A 17,284-nucleotide genomic window follows, 5' to 3' on the forward strand; every position below is an offset into this window, starting at 1 on the left:
TAACCGTAGGCTTGTGGCCACCGAGGACACCGAAGACACCGAAGACGAGCTGATCACCGACGGTGGTGATACGGTATTCGATTTACAGAACGAAATGGAACTGGCGGAAAGTGGCGCCCAACCGCAGCGTACGACAAGGCCCAAGAAGTTGACACCCGAAAACAGGCAAGAACTGATGGACAAGGTGGCCGAGATGCAGAAAAAACATCAGCAGGAGTTCAATAGGAAGCAAATGGAGGTGATCGAAACGGAATTTGAAACGTTCCGGGCGATGGAAAAGGACGTCTTGCTGCAGCTGAAGCTCGACATGGAGGTGCTCAAAGAGAAGTGCCTCGAGCGGATTGTGGAGGTCGCACGGGGCGAAACGACGCCGGCCGACGTCCTGGAAGGCGTGATGCCTGGTGCGACCACGCTGAACTGCAAGCGGCGCAAGAAGACACACAGAAAGCGTAACTAATCGAAGGATGCGACGCGAAGGGTACGGTGTTCGTGAGTTGCCGCAGTAGGCACTACTATTTGTTTTATTAAACTTACCATCATATACGTTCCTTGTGCTACGTCCTCGTAAACGTACAATAGGGTTAAAGGAGGGTTGAGACCTCGGTCGATTGGTTGAACTGATGATAAAGAAATAAAAAACCGCTACTAATCGTTAAATTTTCGTTCTGTTTTATTATCACTTGCTTCAAATCAAACAACCACCATCATTTTTATTACAGCATCGCCATTTCTCCAATGGTTCTCCACTTTTATCTTCATCGATTCTGTCCAGTGTGTGACGCTTCTTCTCCGTCTTTCGGTTTTTACTATTTACGTTTGTTTGCACAAGAAAACTATCGTCAGAAATTGCACATCAATTTGATTGTGCGGTTGTGTGGTTGTGTTATGTGTGTGTTCACCATTTTCTGTCTGCATTTGAATATGTTTTAGGTTTTTATATCTTTATCTTCCCGCCTTTATCTCTACACCCTTTTCTCTCACAGTGTCTCCCATTACATCTTCGCTACTCTCTCTCTCTTTCTCTCGCTCTCTCCCTCTCTCTCACTTTCTGTCTCACACACTCGTTCTCTTTCCCTCGCCGATCAGTTTCTTGCATCTTTTGTAGCTCTTATTTAAACAAAAAAACAGTCGAACTTGTTGTGTATGCGTCGTCCCTCTCTCTTCCTCTCTAAACGTTCCGTTACTTTTTAATCCTTCCGCGTCCAACGATGAAGGAGACAGGAGGAGAAAGAAGAAAAGTGCTCAGGTATATGTAAATGTATGTACAAATAAATGGCAATACACAATCAATTATCCTCCAATCCTTGCTACACTACACCACACACACACGCACACATCTACAACACCACAGAGATCGTGGTCTGGTGGCTTCGGTGTGTGCGTGCCTACTAATTTTGCCTGTCCACACTCCGTCATCGTCCTTGGCCATTGGCGATTTTTTCCTAATTCTCTCTTTACACAATCCCCCCCCAGCGGTTCCGTTTCTACTAGAGTTCTACGCGTCGTCGCCGTCCGCACATGCATAAGATGCTTTCTAAGAAACAAAAACCAAAAAAGTAAGGTCGAAAATAAATAGTTATAGTTATCCTTTAAATTGTGTTTTCTCTACATAACTAACAGAGCGAGCGTGCCGAGGGGGGAATACGCACACATGGCGCGCTCCACACCCCACATACATCCCCCGCCAGGGCCCAGTTGTCAGTGTCTGCAGCAATGGTCCTTCCTCCCCAGCTAGGTTCGTAACTGTTGCAAAACAAAACCGGAAGGTCGGGCCGGTCGGAGAGACGGAGAAAGTACTTACTGTGAAAAGTAGGCTACTTTCGTCACAAGCTACATGCTCTCTCTCTTTCTCACTACTAATGCTGCACTATTCCTACACTACACCTAAGCATGTTTAATATATGCCGTTACTATGGTTACCGCCGACGAGTCTAAGTGTCTAAGCGCACACACACACACAAACGTTGCTGTGTTGTTACCGGCGGCGATCCGCGTTTGGGTAAGTTGTTGCTATGTTATTTTATACAATATGTAGGCATTTTTACTGTTCTTTTGATTTGTAACGTCCCTTCTTTGTTTTAGTGACGATTGGTTTGTGATTCCATTCCATCTCATTCCAGTTAATGAGTCGAGGAGCGGAGAGGCAATGAATTTTCTTTTCCCTCGTGGACGCGCGCCGCATGCTACCCCACGTATGGTCAAGCCAAGAAGTATGGTCATCGAATGACAGCAATTTCCCACAAGTTGCCCGTTGCCGAACAATTAAAACCGCGTGTCATTGTTTTGAGCGTACCCCACTATCTGTCCTTGTCTACTCTTTCGAAACGCCACCCCTTCATCCACCATGAAGATCGGGAATGTTGTTGCAAAAAACCGTTACATGCTCCGTCCACGTTGTTCTAAAGCCTCTTCACCCCCCATACACACACACGCAAGCACACACACACACGTCATAATGGCGTCCGTTCACCGCTGGAGGTTGCTGAGTCAAAAACGCTCACCATCCAAGTCACACGCGCACACAGTGTTTGTTGGTTGTTGGCAGGGTTAGTTCATCCACCACTAGATGGTTGCTATGGTTTCGACATTCGTTAATATCAGTGTCATACTTTCTCTCACGCGCTCTCTAACTTAAGCTACCTATTCTAAACACGATCTCCAATCCGATCGATGATCGTCTCGTCTCCTATTTCTGATCTCTATTATTCTGCTTATAAGCGTCATTTATTCGTTTTTAGTCAAATCGGCGCATCGTCCCGATCCGAGTCATGCTGATCCTTTCCGCCGGATGCGGATAGGTTGAGCGAACCGGTGCTGCTGTCGGAGAATCCACCCGAGGCAGCGCTGGCAGCAGCGGCTGCCGCAGCTGCCTTCGCTTCGGCCGCCATACGGGCGGCGGCAGCCGCTGCCTGGCGCCCCGCACTTGACCGTAGTTCGCGCTTGCGTTCCGGAACACCGATCGACTCCAGGTCTTCCCCGCTGCGTGGCCGTTTGCTGCGTGTCGTTCGTCGCCCACCGGAAGGTGTACCACCGCCGCCGCCGGATACCTGCGCCATCGCACCGAGTAACGTTCCACTGCCGCCGCCACCACCGTTCGATTCACATCCGCTCGAGTTGGCCGCTTCCGTACTGGAGCGTGTCGACTTGCGTGCCGGTCCGTGTCCACCACCGCCGCCGGACAGTTCCGGGGTTGATTTCTCCGACTCTGATCGCATCGTTTCATCGTCCGCGCCCTCTGGCCCCACCATCGGCTGATGTGACGACTGATGGCGCCGCGATGTTCTTCGCCGTTCTTCGGAGCACGCACCAATCCCACCACCAATGCCCTCGTGATCCGACTCTCCACCAATCCCCGTCGCTTCCTTGTCCATCGACAAGTCGTGATGGTGAAGCTCATCGTGGAAGGAATCACCCTCCGCCACCGAGTGGGCACCGGATTCCGGGTGTGATGTGGCCGCCGGATGATGTGGTGCACCGTCAGCACCGGCCAGCTCGTCACGTATACTCTTGTTTCCCGCAGACTCACCCCGCAGACCGAGGTCCGGGTGGAGCAGGTGATGATGGTGATGGTGCTGCTCACCAGCACCGGCGGCTATTCGCCTTTCCGTCGTCGACTCTTCCTCGGCCCCGAGATCGTTTTCCCTCCGACGTTTCGATTCACGGTGCCGCAACAGTGCGGCCGCTTCCGCTGCTTCCTCAGCGGCTGCCGCCTGCATCAGTGCCTGGTGGTGGTACGAAGGATCATCGGCCGTTAGCTTCAACGCGCCACTGCCGCTTCCGTGCAGATGGTGGTGGTGCTGCTCCTGTTTCTGCTTCTGCTCGACCGCCGCAATGCGCTGCTGTTCGATCAGCCGCTGCGCTTCTTGCGCTTCGTGCACTTTCTTCAGGTGCTCCTGCTGCAGCAGCTTCTGCTTTTGCTTCAGCAGCATGATCTGTTTCTGAGGGTCATCCTCTTCGCTCAGCACACCACCGCCCGACTTGGACAGTTTCGAGGGCGCAATCAGATCCTCAAGATCCATCTCCGGTCCCGCACCCGCCCCAGCCGTTGCTGATGAGCCCGCTTCCGAGGGATTTCCATCGATCGTTCTCGATGCTCCACTTCTGCTGCCGCCACCTCCCATCGACTCCGTCGACGGTCCTCCTGCGGCGCCCGCCGACGAAAGGTTATGTGGTCCTAGTGCGGCCAACGAGAGCACCGACGCTCCGCCGCCCAGCAAATTCGCACCGGTTTCGGTTCGTCCGGACGACAGAGAGCCAGAGCCACCTGGGTTGGCCAGCGAAACCGAGAGTCCGGCAGCGGCAACACGGCTCAGATCGGCCGCCACGCTGTCGACCGACGAGCGCAGATTGCGCTCGGATCGTTCCATCCGTTCCATTGCGACCGCGGCCGCCACACGTTCCTCGCGATCGCGTCGCTCCAAACGCTCCAATCGATCGCGCTCCTGTCGCTCGTGCCGCTCGTTCCGTTCCCGCTCCCGATGTTCCCGCTCGCGCTCCCGCTGGTGTTCCCGTTCGCGCTCGCGTATCTCGCGCTCCAAATTGCCGCCACCGGACGAGGATGAGCTCGACAGGCAAGCCGGACTCTTGGAACTCAGATTGAGCGACGAGCCGCCCGGCAACGGAGAGGGCGCTAGCGAGATGGTGGTCTGAGAAGGTAGCGATGCAGCGATGCTTGCGGCAGCCACGGGCGTCAGGGTGACCTTGTCCAGGCCGAGTAACGCCGACGACGACGACGATCCGTCGGTGGCGCCACTCGAGCGACTCGAGCGCGGGGACGATTTCAGTTCTTCCGGTGCTCCGGAACCCCCCAGAAGCAGCGTCTTCGGATCGAGCTTCGATAGGTGGTGCTGCAGCTGGGCCGCCTCGTGTCGGGCGCGCTTCGACTCCGACGGTGAAGGTGCGGACGAGCTCGACGATGAGGTCGGAATGAGCGAGATTGCGGGTCCAACGCCGAGGCTGCGGGCCAACAGTTCGATCGGATTTTTGCTCAACTGCTCAAACGCATCTTTGAGGTCCTGGTCGCGCGCCTTTTTCGCGGCCGAAGGGGATGACGAGCGGCCACCGCTTCCCGTGCCCGTCCCTGAGGCACCCGAAGCGGACAGAGCGTGGGCTGCCATACCGGCGAAAAGCGCTTGGCTAAACTCGGGCGGTATCGGCAGCGGAAGGTCCTTCGCGGTCATTGCCGCCATTGCAGCGGCTGCGGCCGCTGCTTGGGCCTGCGATGACGAGCTGCCACCCTTCGACGAGTGTGACGAGCCGGTGGACGGCATTTTCCCCGTCGCAAACGCCTGCATGGCGGCCAGATCGGCCGGAAATCCGCCTGCGGTGAGCGTCTCAAGGATCTTGCGCCGTTCCCGTTCAAGCTTCTCCAGGGCCTGTTTGTTGGCCTGTTGTGCGGCGGCACTTTCCCTTGCTCGCTGCTTCTCGGCCGCACTCGATCCACCTCGGCCACCACTTCCTCCGCCGGATCCTCCGCTGCCGGGACTGGCCTGGGATGCGGCGGAAATGTCCAGCCCAGCCGATCGCGTCAACGACTCGAGAAGGTGCGTGTCGTGCGGGAGCAGCAACTGCTGGAGTTGGGCCGCTTCCCGCGCCGCCTGCTGGTGGGCGGCTGCCGCCGCAGCAGCCGCTTGCTGTTGGCTTAGCCCCGAAGAACGTCCCTTTCCGCCACCACCGCCACCCGGTGAACCGGTCGATTGCGAAGAACCGCCACCCGAACCGCCCCCCATACCTCCGCCGCCGCCGCGAGAATTCTGTTTGCCAGATTGCGATTGCCGTGAGGTTGTCGTCGAGGACGACGTGCCCGTCGTGGTTCCACTCGTTCCCAGTCCACCGGCACCGGGCAATCCGTAAGGATTCAGCCCGCCCAGACCGAGCGGTGTGTAGAGCAGGCTCGGGTTGGGGAAGAAGAACGGGAATTGGCTGTTGGCCGCGGCGGCAGCTGCTGCTGCCGCTGCCGCTGCCTGCTGCTGTTGCTGTGAGGAACCTTTCGAGGAACCCTGTTGGCCCGAGCCGGATGATCCGGACGTTCCGGCTCCATCGTTGACGGCGGATGATGATTTCCGTGATTTCCCTCCACCACCACCACCTTTGGTGGGCGTCCCACCGGACGATGCTGCGGCAGCCGCGGCCCCAAGTGCGGCGGCCGGATCCAGACCGGCGGCGGCCATCATGGCCGCCAAACTTTGCGCATCCATGCCGGCGGCCGACAACCCCCCAAGGCCGGCCAGATTCGAGAAGAGATTCATGTTGCTGAGATTTCCCAGACCACCGAGCCCGGCCAAGCCTGGCATGCTACCGAATGGCATCAACAGTGGATTGTTCTTCGGGTCGAAGCTTCCCAGCCCCGGTATGCTGGACAGTAGGTTCGCGTTCAACCCGGCCAAGCCAGGGAACTGCATACTGGCGGCGGCAGCGGCCGCCGCAGCCGCCGCTGCATTGCTACTGCTTTGCGAGTGTTTCTTCGACGACGAAGAAGTCGAGCCGGAGGACGATTGTTGGCCAGTGCCTGAGCCACCCGAGCTGCCGCCGTACTGCTGACTGGCGGCAGCGGCCGCGGCTGCATTCTGCTGCGAACGCATCTGCTTGGCCGATGACGATGATGAGGACGAACCCTGACCCTGACCAGCACCGCCGCCGTCTCCCATCGATCCCTTCGACATGGCTGAGGAAGGCCCCGGAAGTGTGATCGATTCGGCCCACTTCGGATCGATTTCGTAGGCCGGATTATCGGCTAGCCACTGCGTTAGGCGCTTCAACTGGGGCGCCTTGTTGCCCGTCAACCGTTTGCCGTTGATTTTGTTGATCACGGCCACGTACTCGTCGCCGGTAAGATTTTTCCAGTTGAAGGCCATCGCATTGTTTTCGGCTTGCTGCTGCTGTTGCTGTTGCTGCTGCTGCTGTTGTTGTTGCTGATGCTGCTGCTGCTGCTGCTGTTGGTGGTGGTGTTGCTGCTGTTGTTGTTGTTGCTGTTGCTGCAAACTGTTCGCGGAACCGCGCGTCGATCGTGAATTCGAGCCGCCCTGCGAAGAGGATGATCCGCCGCGCGATCGCGATCGGGACAGATAGTCCATTCCCATGGCCTGTTCCGTCAGAGCGGCCGTCTGCTCGGCGAGCCACTTGTTTACCTTGGCGTCGTGCGCACTACCGTACTGGCCCAGCTTGGAGCTCAGTTCGGCGGCCTGCTTCATCTCGGCAAACATGGCCTCGTACGCTTTGCGCTGCGGCGAGTTGGCCGGCATCGATTGGATGAGTTTCTGCTGTTGCTTCAGAAACTGTTGCTGCTCGACTTGGGCCGCCTGCGCGAACAGGGCGTTCAGACTGTCCTTCGACGACATGCCCGACATGCCCTGCAGGGCCGCCTGCATACTGGCCGCTACGGCGGCATTACTGTTCGCGTTGCTGCTCGCCGACGAACCGGAACCAGAACCACCAGCCCCTTGATTCTTCGGATTACCCGGAACGCTCGTGACGGTGATGGTGAACGGTTTCTGGGGCGGCTGTTGGCTCACCGAGGACGGGCCACTGGCCGGGGTCACCGATACGCTCGGCGGAATCTGCGGTTTCTTCATCGAGCTGCCCGAAAAGCTGCCCCCGGGCGGTGTCGGATCACCGAAGATCGTCTTGTGTTCCTTGGCCGCCGACAGCCCGAGCACGATCTCGTCCAGCTTTCGGCGTTTCTTTTCTTTGCCCAGCGGCGGCTCCTCAATCGGCACGCTAACGTTGTTCTTCTTCATCAGCTTCGACAGCATGTCGTTCAGTTTACCCTTGCCAGCGGCCGCTGCCGCTGCCACGGCAGCCGACGGGGACTGCATCATTCCCGCCGGCCCGGAGGCACTGGTAATGCTGATGCCACTCGGCAGATGCTGCTGCTGCTGGCTGTTGGAGGACTTTTTGTTCTTTCCAATCGAAAAGTCCTGCACCTCACTCAGATCCATCGGGCCACCGGAGGCGGCACCCGCCGCCACACTGCTGTTCTTGATCATCTCCGCAATATTAACCTTTGGCAGACTGTAACTGTTAGGACGAAAGGGGCACGAAGACAAACAATCAAAAAATTTGCAAAGGGAGGCCACAAGATCGTTCCTCTTACCTGGAAGATAAATCGATCGGCGTTAGTGTGCTGGAAGTTCCGGGAATGAGCGTCGGTTTCGGGTAGGACATTTGGTTCCGCGGCGCATGCTGATGGGCCGGTGGTGGTTGCAGCGAGTTTGTGCCGCCGCCGCCGCCACTGCCGCCCCGTGCGTTGCTTCGAATCTCCTGCACGTCCTCGTCGTTCCATTGGATACCGCCGCCACTGTTGTTGCTCGACGAGTGTGACGGTTGTGACTTTGAGTTCGGAACTGCAGAAAAAGGAAGGCAAAACAAGCACCGTTAAAAGCACCATCTCGAGACATCGTGAATTTAAAAAACAAAGACTAAAGCCTGTCCCACTTAGAATCGGGAAAAGTTGTATCTAGCAGCGCCTCTGGTGGTCGGTTTTCAAATGTGTTGACAGCTATATCTTTACGCAATACCGTAGACCGAAAGATTCAGAGTAGGCGTTGTAGTGGAACATACGACTGGCAGCTGAACTCGGGATATTGATATCCCCGGTTCGGGATATTGCAAACAAATTATGGTACCAACAGAAGTACTGTCCAGAGGATCTGTCTACGAAGAGGCTACTGTACTTTCCTGGCATATAAGCATAAAAAACAGGACACCTAAGCAAAACCTAGTCGCTAAAACACGCGCTAGAAAGTTGTACGAGAAGGTTCTGGAGAGGTACAAAGGATGCTGCCTGCATGCCTGCTCGAGCAAAGTAGGCTAAAAGTAGGCTAAAAACCAGTGTTCAACAAGTCTGGTAGTCAGTCTGAAAACTACAGTACAAGCAATAGGTCGACATTTGAGGAACTTGGAATGAAATCGAAGATATCACATAAGAGGGAATAGAAATTGGAATGAAACCGAAAATATCACATTGGTGACCGTGACACAGTTAAGATACACAAACTGGACCAAAATTTCACCTCGCCACGCCAACGGGAAGATGTCCCCTCCAAGTTCAAAGTTGTATACTGTAGCGAATATTCATCGCAAACCACATACGAGCAAAGTAGGCTAAAGATAGGTAAAAAGGTAGTGTTCAACAAGACTAGCATTCAGTCAGTAAACTGCCGTTCAAGGAATAGGTCGATATTCTGAACTCCGATATCCTGAACTCCGAAAATTGCCCTCCCAATCGAAAATGATTGGGCAATAATCAAAAGGAAGTTGAAGAAGACTAGAAGGTGATGCGGGATGCTGCAGAGATGGTGAGAAATTGGAAGAAACTAGCCGCTTAGGTGGACCAGAAGATTGTGAAGAAAATAATGGCGCGCATTCCAAAAAAAGTTCGCGATTTCATCCGATGACCGACAGAATACATTTCTGAAATTCTTCTCTCAAAGTACAATAAAATACTTTCATTTTGACACCTTGACATGTTTCCTAAGTCAAACCAACCTCGAGATACAGCTAATTCAATTGTTCCCGATTCTAAGTGGCCAATAAATTAATGTTTCTGGTTGACAATAAATGGAAGCACACCAAAACTGAAGCACTGAAAGTACGTTGGTTTACCTGGGCTTTGAGTATTATTCAGCAGCGCATGCAATTTCGCTCGCTCGGTCTCAACATCGATAGCAATGTGGCGCTTGCGTTTCTTACTTGTCGGTGGCATCGTCACACCGACTCCGGCCGCTACCGCCGCGGCATGAGCTGCTGCCACCGATATGCTCTGACTCATCGCCTGCAATGTGGGGCCCGGTCCAGCGATCGAGGAACTGCTTCCCATCACCATTCCACCACCGCCACCCGCCGAACCACCGGTGATCGTCGCCGAGTGCTGACCAAGCGCCGCAGCCTGGCTGATCTGCTTCGCATTCTGGTGATCGGTCGTGATCGTGATCACGTCCGGTGTGCTGGACGCCGACCGGCGCATCATATCGTCGTTCATCGGAATGATGCGCTTGATCGTCTCGTACAGCGGAATATCCAGATCGATCCCGAGGCACCCGGTGTACGCCGAGTACGATTTGCCGACCGGCCACTCACTCTGCTCGACGCAGTAGATAATGTGCCCAACGCGACGTTCGAGCGCAAAATCGCGGAACCACTTCACGATCATCGACGTATCGATCATGCTGGCAAATTTGCTCATGTCTAGACAATGGAGAAAAAAAAAACGAAATCCCCGGAGGACATTAGAAAATCGGGCTTTCAAACTAAACACTAGACACTTGACATTGACACTTACTTTTCAGATCCTCTTTGGTGAGACTGCTGCTGTCGAGTTGCTTCAGCTTCATCAACGGTTGAAATACCTCCAGATCCGGGAAGCGAGCCTTCAGATCGGCAGCCTGCTTCGAGCAGCGCTCCTCCTCAGACACCAAGCTCACGGCCGCCACCGGCGGTTTCACCTCGACCGACTTCTTCTCCTCCACGATGATAACATCCGGAGACGGTGACCTTTCGGGTGCTGCTTTCGATTTCGCCGTCTCTTCGCAGTTTACAACGGTGGTAACCAGTGACACTTTTTCCGTATCGCCGCCGCTGCTGACGCTGGATTTTTCTTCACCCACCACCATCGGCACCACGTCACTGACCGGTTCCGTAGCCGAGGATTCTTCAGGAGCAGCCGCAACCGCAGTGCTTTCGTCGACCGGTTCGGAGGAACCAGCAGAATCGGCTTCATTCTTTGTTTCAGGTTCGGCACTGGCTACCGTTTCTGGTTCTTTAGTGGGAGATGAAGCCCTAGGTGCTGCTTCCTGGTTGACCGCGGCTGAGGGTTCCACTTCCGAACCATGCTCCTCCTCGTTTGCCTTTGGCTCTTCCACAGTTTCCGCTTTGGCAGTCTCAGTAGATGCTACCTGTTCCTCGCTCTTCTCAGTGGTCTCTGCTTTAGAAACATCTTCCGAACCTTCCGCATCGGTTGGCATCGGTTCTGAGGCGGGTTCCGTCTCCGATTTCTTCTCATCATGTGCACCTTTAGCAGTGCTTTCGGTGATAGTGTCGGCTGGGGCATCTTCTACCAGGGCACCTTCTTTTTTGTCTGCCGTTTCGCCGTCCTTAGCGTCGTCTCCGGTCGGTTCGTCTACTTCCATGCGCGATTCCCGCTCGACGGACGGTGTTTTGCGTCCATCGACTGGTGGCTTCGGAGAAGCAAGGCTCGGCTCCTCTTCGTTGGTGTCCATTTTATCATCATCCTTCTCTTTCTGCTCGGTCTTCGAATCATCGCTTAAGCTCTGGTCAACCGTTGCAGCCGTTTCCATTTCCACCTCTTTGGCCGCTTCGGTATCTGAGGGTTTCACTTCCGATTCAGTAGCGGTGGCCGATTCGTCCTTTTCGCCGCCATCAGCACTGATTTTTTCTTCCCTGGCCACTGCATCATCCTGCTTTTCGGGGCTTTCTTCCGGCGATTTCGACAGCTCATCAGCCATTTTCTCGGGACCATCGGCGGCCTTCTGCTCCTCGCCGGTGGACGCGGTAACGGCATCGTCAGCCTTATCATCCACCGACTTTTCTGGCGAACGCACTTCGGTGAGTGGCTCCTTGCCATCTTCGGCGGCCATCTCTTCGTCTTTGGCCGGCTCGACGACATCGGCGGCGACATTGGAATCGACAACCGCCGTTTTCTCGGAAAGCTCCTTCGAGGGAAGATTCGTCTTTTCGTCAACAGCATTCTCTTTCTCCGTTAGCTGCTTTTCCGAAGCGACTTCCTTGACCGGAGATGCTTCGTCGGCCGTCATTGTCTCCTTCTCGGGCGACATCTTTTCACGCTCTGACTTTTCAATCGGTACCTGCTCGGAAGTTTCCTGTTCCATATTCTCCACAGCCGGAGGTTCCTCTGTAACTTTTTCCGGAGATTTCCTTTCCTTGGCATCTCCTGCAGCTTCCTCTTCTTTGCCATCTGTTTCCGAAACCGAAGAAGCGGTCTTCAGATCTACGCTCACCTCTTCCGCAGGCAGCTCGGCGGCGGCCGGTTGTTCTTTCTTCACCGGGGAAACCACTTCCGCTTTGGTAGTAACATCTTTACCAACATCCTTTCCCTCTTCAACCGAAACAACAACGGTCGGCGGCGCTGCTTCTTGCTCCTGTTTCACCGTCTTTGCGGCGGCGGCAGTGGTGCTCTTTTCAGGTGACGCATTTTTGGACGCGGCAGCAGCGGTAGCGGCGGCGGCTTTGGCGGCCGCGGCCGCTTCCGCTTTGGCCGTTGCTTCTGCCTGCATCTTCATGAGGTGTTGGTTTTGTAGTTGAATTTGCATTTCCAGCTGCTGCAGGTACTTCCGGGCCGACTCGTAGAACGGAAACTCGGGATCGGCCAGAATGAGCTGCTCGGAGCGGTAGATACCGTACTTCAGCACGGCACGCAGCAACTCACGGTCGTGCCGGCCCGGGATCCACCAGTCGGGCGTGTCGAGATTGTTTTCGCACAGCCGAATGTTTTCCTCCAGCTTCGGGTGTTTGATGATTTGCCTCGCCTTCGACAGCAGCTCCAGGCGGTCCAGAATCAGCTTTGCGTGGTCCTCCGTCACATCATCGACCAGCCCGTCGAGACCCTTCTCGTCGTCGTTCAGCTTAACGCACGCCTGGCGTTTGCACATCGCAATGAACACTTTGTAGAAATCGCTCAGATTTTCGTCCGTTTTCTTGTCCAACTTGGCGAACACTTTGAAGCTGCGAACAACATGCGAAAACATGCGCGTCAGTATTGTTGCCCGCCAGTTTGACTTACTGTGCTAAGGTGTGTGCCTTGCCACAAATGGACAAACAACACTACGGACAGACTATTACTCACCGACTCCAATCGGGTGTGGGGACGGTCGTGTTGGGCTGCAGGTCGATGCCGTAACCGGTGAGCACGCGAATGAACTCGTTTTCTTCGCGCCGTGTCCACTTCTTCGGTATCTGCTCCAACCGAACGCGCTCCCGTTCACGCATAACTTGCTCATTCTTTTCACGCCGTTCCATTTTCTACACAAAAACACAATTGTCGATGTCACATTAGAATAAGAAACATCAAAAACCGCCAACGATCGTTTGAAATCTAGTAAAGTTATCAAATAATACACAAACAAACAAAATAACTACCCCTACAGTTACAAAATCGGTTTCTAAAAGGATTGCTGAAGTAATCAACCTACCAGAAAAGAAACTAATCATAATAAGAAACTAATTAAACTTAGTAAATTGAAGAAACGAAAAACGACAAATAATATCAACCTTTTTTAAAAATTATGACCTCTTTGCGCCTCATCAAGAAGAAGCCCAAGAAACCTCATGAACCACGTGAATCCCTCCTTTCGGTTTTGTGTTAAAGGCGAAACTTGTCCCAAACAAAAGTCAATACATTCGATTGGTTTTACACGGCTCATACTAACCAAGTACATCGCAAGCTTCTGCAGATCTATGTTCGCCAGCTGGTTCGGGTCGGCCGGATTGAGACCCAGCCCAAGGCTGAGCATGAGACTGAAATCGGCCGCCGTTGGCATCCCGGAGGTGGGTGCCTGCAAGCCCCCGAGGCCTCCACTGCCAACGCCGCTGCTCGTGGACGGTTGTGGCTGTTGCACTCCCTTACCAACCGAACCGATCGACGTGTGCCCAAGACCGCCGCCGCCGGAAGATCCGTACACACCACCGCCGCTGCCGGAATGTGTCAGACCCATCGCGTTTCCTCCCTGCGCTTGCTGTTGCTGCTGTTGCAATTGTGTCTGTTGTCCTTGCTGGTGCTGTTGGGGCTGTTGTTGCTGTTGTGATGTGGTTGTGACAATCATTGGCCCAGGCGTGGTTGAAGGAGTCGACGGCGAAGAGGATGACTGCCCGGACAGTGTCGGTGTGCCCGCTGGCGGGACTATCGACTGTAGCTACACAACAAATGCATGGATCGGGTCGTGAAGATCGCAAGTAGTGTCGGTTTTTTACGTTGTTATATTTTATTTCACGCGTTTTTTACAAAAAGGTGGAAGAGAATAAGCAACATGTTTAAGATTGGTACATTATCAACATTGAATTGTCCAATAAGTTAAGTTTGAATGTTAAAATATGAGGCAGCGAATGATGAGTGTAATGATGAAGAATGATCCAAATGATCGAATATTCTGAGTAAGTGCAAAATGATGGCCTCACACGGAAGCGGAAACGAACACGTAAGTTGCAACAGACACACCTCATCTTAACACTTTATAAAGGTCCCGTCGTTAACATTGCTCAATGTTTTTGCATAAATTTTAGGCTCCAGAATTGCACAACACGACCGTAGCAATCCTTCTCATAAATCATCCTTCTCCTTTACTGATATAATCTAACGAATCTAACGTCGCATTTGTTACTAAGGACACTACATCTGCTTGAATACGTGGTGATACCATGTGTGCAATTTACGGGGACGTGACAAACATACTAAACTTGAAAACAGATGCCTAATACGAACGGCGAATGAAAATCACAACTAAATCCAAACTAAACTCTACACATGGTGGTCGTATGAATATCTATTCAGGACGAACTGCAACGTTCTAGAGTACGGAAACGAAGGACTGAGTACTCAAAATAAACCTTTCATGCAAACGTGGTGGGTGATCGATAAGTAGTACCGAATGACATATGAATGAGGACGAAAGTTTGAAGTCTTACCTTGGCCTTCTGTTGCTGCTTCAGCTCCTCTTTCTTGTAGTTGCGTTGGTAGGACGTGATCACCCGTCGCAGCCGCGTGTTCAGATCCTGCATCGTTGGCCAGGCCAGGTTCTCCAGGTTCGAGTCGGACGGGGCCGGTGTCGGTGCGCTAGTCGTACCCGCTGTGGATTCTTCATCATCTAAATTAGTATTTATCACAAAAGGGGGGCCGTTGTTAGGATAAAACCAAATCTACTTTCTAACTTTGCCGTAGAGCTACGCCATGAAAAAGGACCGATGATGCTGGATGTATGATGGCGAGGGTAATGATGATGATGATTGGGTGCGGTGATTGTGAGAGAGGAAAGTGGTGCGAAACGTGGCAAATAAGGTGCACGTGTTGTAAACAGGATTCAACCTACTTCAAGTTACTTGAGCTGATTCGGAGTGCCAAACAAAAACGCGGTTTGGGAACGTATTTACAAATCAAAAAGCAATGGTATTTCTCTCTTCGACAACACACGATTTACACGCAACACATTACACGAAATGAAATAATGATGATGTGTATATGATGATTGTGTCACACTCACCATCCTTCGAGTCGATGCCAACCGAGGCCGATCTCATCTCTGACGGAACACCATCCTCCGGATCTTCCTCATTGTCTCCCTGTTTGGAGTTTGCATCGTCGTCCGTTCTGAAGAGTGTAGAATAAAAGAAAAAGATGCAATAAAGGACAGTAACACTACACGCCCGTCGGGGCTGTTGGGCTTTTCGCTAAGGATAGTGAATGAAGTCATGAGGCAGCAGCAAAGATTAAACAAAGCGTGAAGGCCTTTCCTTCGGTACGGGGTGTGGCGTTGCCTCGAACACGATCTTACGATCTTTAAATTCTGTTAGAACGCGTTAGGAACGAGTGGATTGAAATGAACACAAAATGAGGTTGATTATCACCATGTTCTTGAGTATGAGTATTAGACGATGATGCGAAAAGCGACACTGCGTGGAGTGAATATGAAAAACATGAGATTATTAATTTATTCCGGCACTGTGTTGTTTGAGATGCAGAAGCGCTTTTGATGAAGAAGACTTAGCAATAGAGTTTACGAATATTGGAGTTTGCATTACTCTCCGCCACTTCGTTCCCATACGGCATCGTCGTGATCGTGGTGCTTCATGATCAATCTATGTATTAGACATAGATTAAATTCAAGTTAGATTAGTTAAATGACAATTCAAGGAAGCATTATGGGACATCGATGGGACACAAAAATGGACGAATCTGACAAAACACAGTCACGACACGAGCGACAGCGAGTAATACATTGAAAATCCACCACACGATCGACCTTTCGTCGGAATCAAATCACATAGAACGAAACAGAACAGAATGAATGCAAGGTGCAACCATCGATCGACGCAACTCGACGAAGGTCGAAGTAGTAAATAGCATTATTATTGGCATTACTTAAAGTTCGAATTCGAAAGAAATAGGGTCACATATCACATACAAATAGTATAAAGAGAGGTGTCCGGGGAGATATAGTATCTGAATAAAACAAAAAGGTGGAAGATACTGAGAAAGATACATACAGAGAGAGAGTAGTGAGAAGGAATGGAAAAACACTTGAACTTACTCTTTCACAATCGCTGTCTCTTCGATGGTGCCATCACCGGGGCCACAGTGGCTCTGGAAGCAGAGCATCGGATCCGCTCGCATCCCGCGGTAGTTTTCGCAGCCAAGCTTGTACGTTCCCACCAACAAACTTCGATCGCAACAATTTGGATTCCACCATGAGCACGGCAGCTGATCGGGCGTAGGCGGTGGCCGAATTGGGAGATCACTACAGAGAGTACAGAGGCAAAAACACGTACACATGCGCACGCACACACACACACACGCAAGGTTGTCCCGGCGCGTTGGCGATGTGTGGTGGGGCGTTCCATAGTGTAGTGCGTATCGTAGAAAGGAAACGTAAATCATTTGATCACAAACAAGACCGTGGGGCCTTGGGGCCGACTAATGCTTCCGCGGTGGGGTGGAAAAAAGGAAAGTAAAGGGTAAAGGGGGCCTCAAAGGGTTCAATCGGTACTAGGAGAGAAACAATAAAAGAACTACAAACGGGAAATATTACATGACCGAGGTACACTGACATCGTACATCGTGTTGTTACATGTCTGACGATATCATTCTCTTTTCGTTCGATGATCCCGATCGATCAACGTAAAGCATCTCTCAAGGGAAATCGCGATTTTAGCACAAGCCATACATGAACAAAAGAACTTTAAAATACGCGTATCATGAATAGCAACAAAAAAGAAAGGGTTCTCTAGCTGACTTTGGAGTAGCAAAAAACAAATTTTTGTAGCCTTTTTCATTTTCACGCCTCGATTTGCCATCTGCGTACGCGCTCAATAGTGGTTTTCGATTGAGTTTTGTTTCCGGTGTATAGTAGTTTTGAGTTGTTGGATGTTGTTGTTAATAAAGTCATACATTTATGTATTTACACACGCAGAAACAGAGAGAGAGAGAAAGGGAAAAAGAGAAAAAGAAACCACCCAATGGTTCCCCCCAGCGGAGACTACCCACCCGGCGTTTGGACGATACCAGGACGCCCCACAGGTCCGCGTCCGGCCAACGAAGGTT

General features: G+C 52.5%; 2 protein-coding genes across 2 annotated transcripts in view; one reads left to right on the forward strand and one right to left on the reverse strand.

The window, feature by feature from the left end:
• The window catches only part of LOC128271205 (uncharacterized), a 1,052-nt gene extending 459 nt beyond the window's left edge, over positions 1-593 (forward strand). Inside the window, exon 2 of the mRNA XM_053008647.1 lies at positions 1-593. This exon is cut by the window's left edge and continues 7 nt beyond it. Coding sequence (XP_052864607.1) covers positions 1-457 — 457 coding nt within the window. The 3' untranslated portion in view covers positions 458-593.
• A 1,649-nt stretch (positions 594-2,242) lies between these two features.
• LOC128271207 (uncharacterized) overlaps positions 2,243-17,284 on the reverse strand; it is a 47,294-nt gene continuing 32,252 nt past the window's right edge. The window contains exons 10-19 of the mRNA XM_053008651.1: positions 16,275-16,481; positions 15,228-15,334; positions 14,656-14,834; positions 13,404-13,886; positions 12,821-12,996; positions 10,601-12,699; positions 10,280-10,522; positions 9,604-10,185; positions 8,093-8,342; positions 2,243-8,016 (exon numbers count right to left, since the gene is read on the reverse strand). Of these exons, the coding sequence (XP_052864611.1) occupies positions 2,739-8,016; positions 8,093-8,342; positions 9,604-10,185; positions 10,280-10,522; positions 10,601-12,699; positions 12,821-12,996; positions 13,404-13,886; positions 14,656-14,834; positions 15,228-15,334; positions 16,275-16,481 (9,604 nt within the window). The 3' untranslated portion in view covers positions 2,243-2,738. The remainder of the gene's footprint in view (positions 8,017-8,092; positions 8,343-9,603; positions 10,186-10,279; positions 10,523-10,600; positions 12,700-12,820; positions 12,997-13,403; positions 13,887-14,655; positions 14,835-15,227; positions 15,335-16,274; positions 16,482-17,284) is intronic.

This window comes from Anopheles cruzii, chromosome 3, assembly GCF_943734635.1.
Source record: "Anopheles cruzii chromosome 3, idAnoCruzAS_RS32_06, whole genome shotgun sequence".
Classification (NCBI taxonomy): Eukaryota; Metazoa; Arthropoda; class Insecta; order Diptera; family Culicidae; genus Anopheles; species Anopheles cruzii.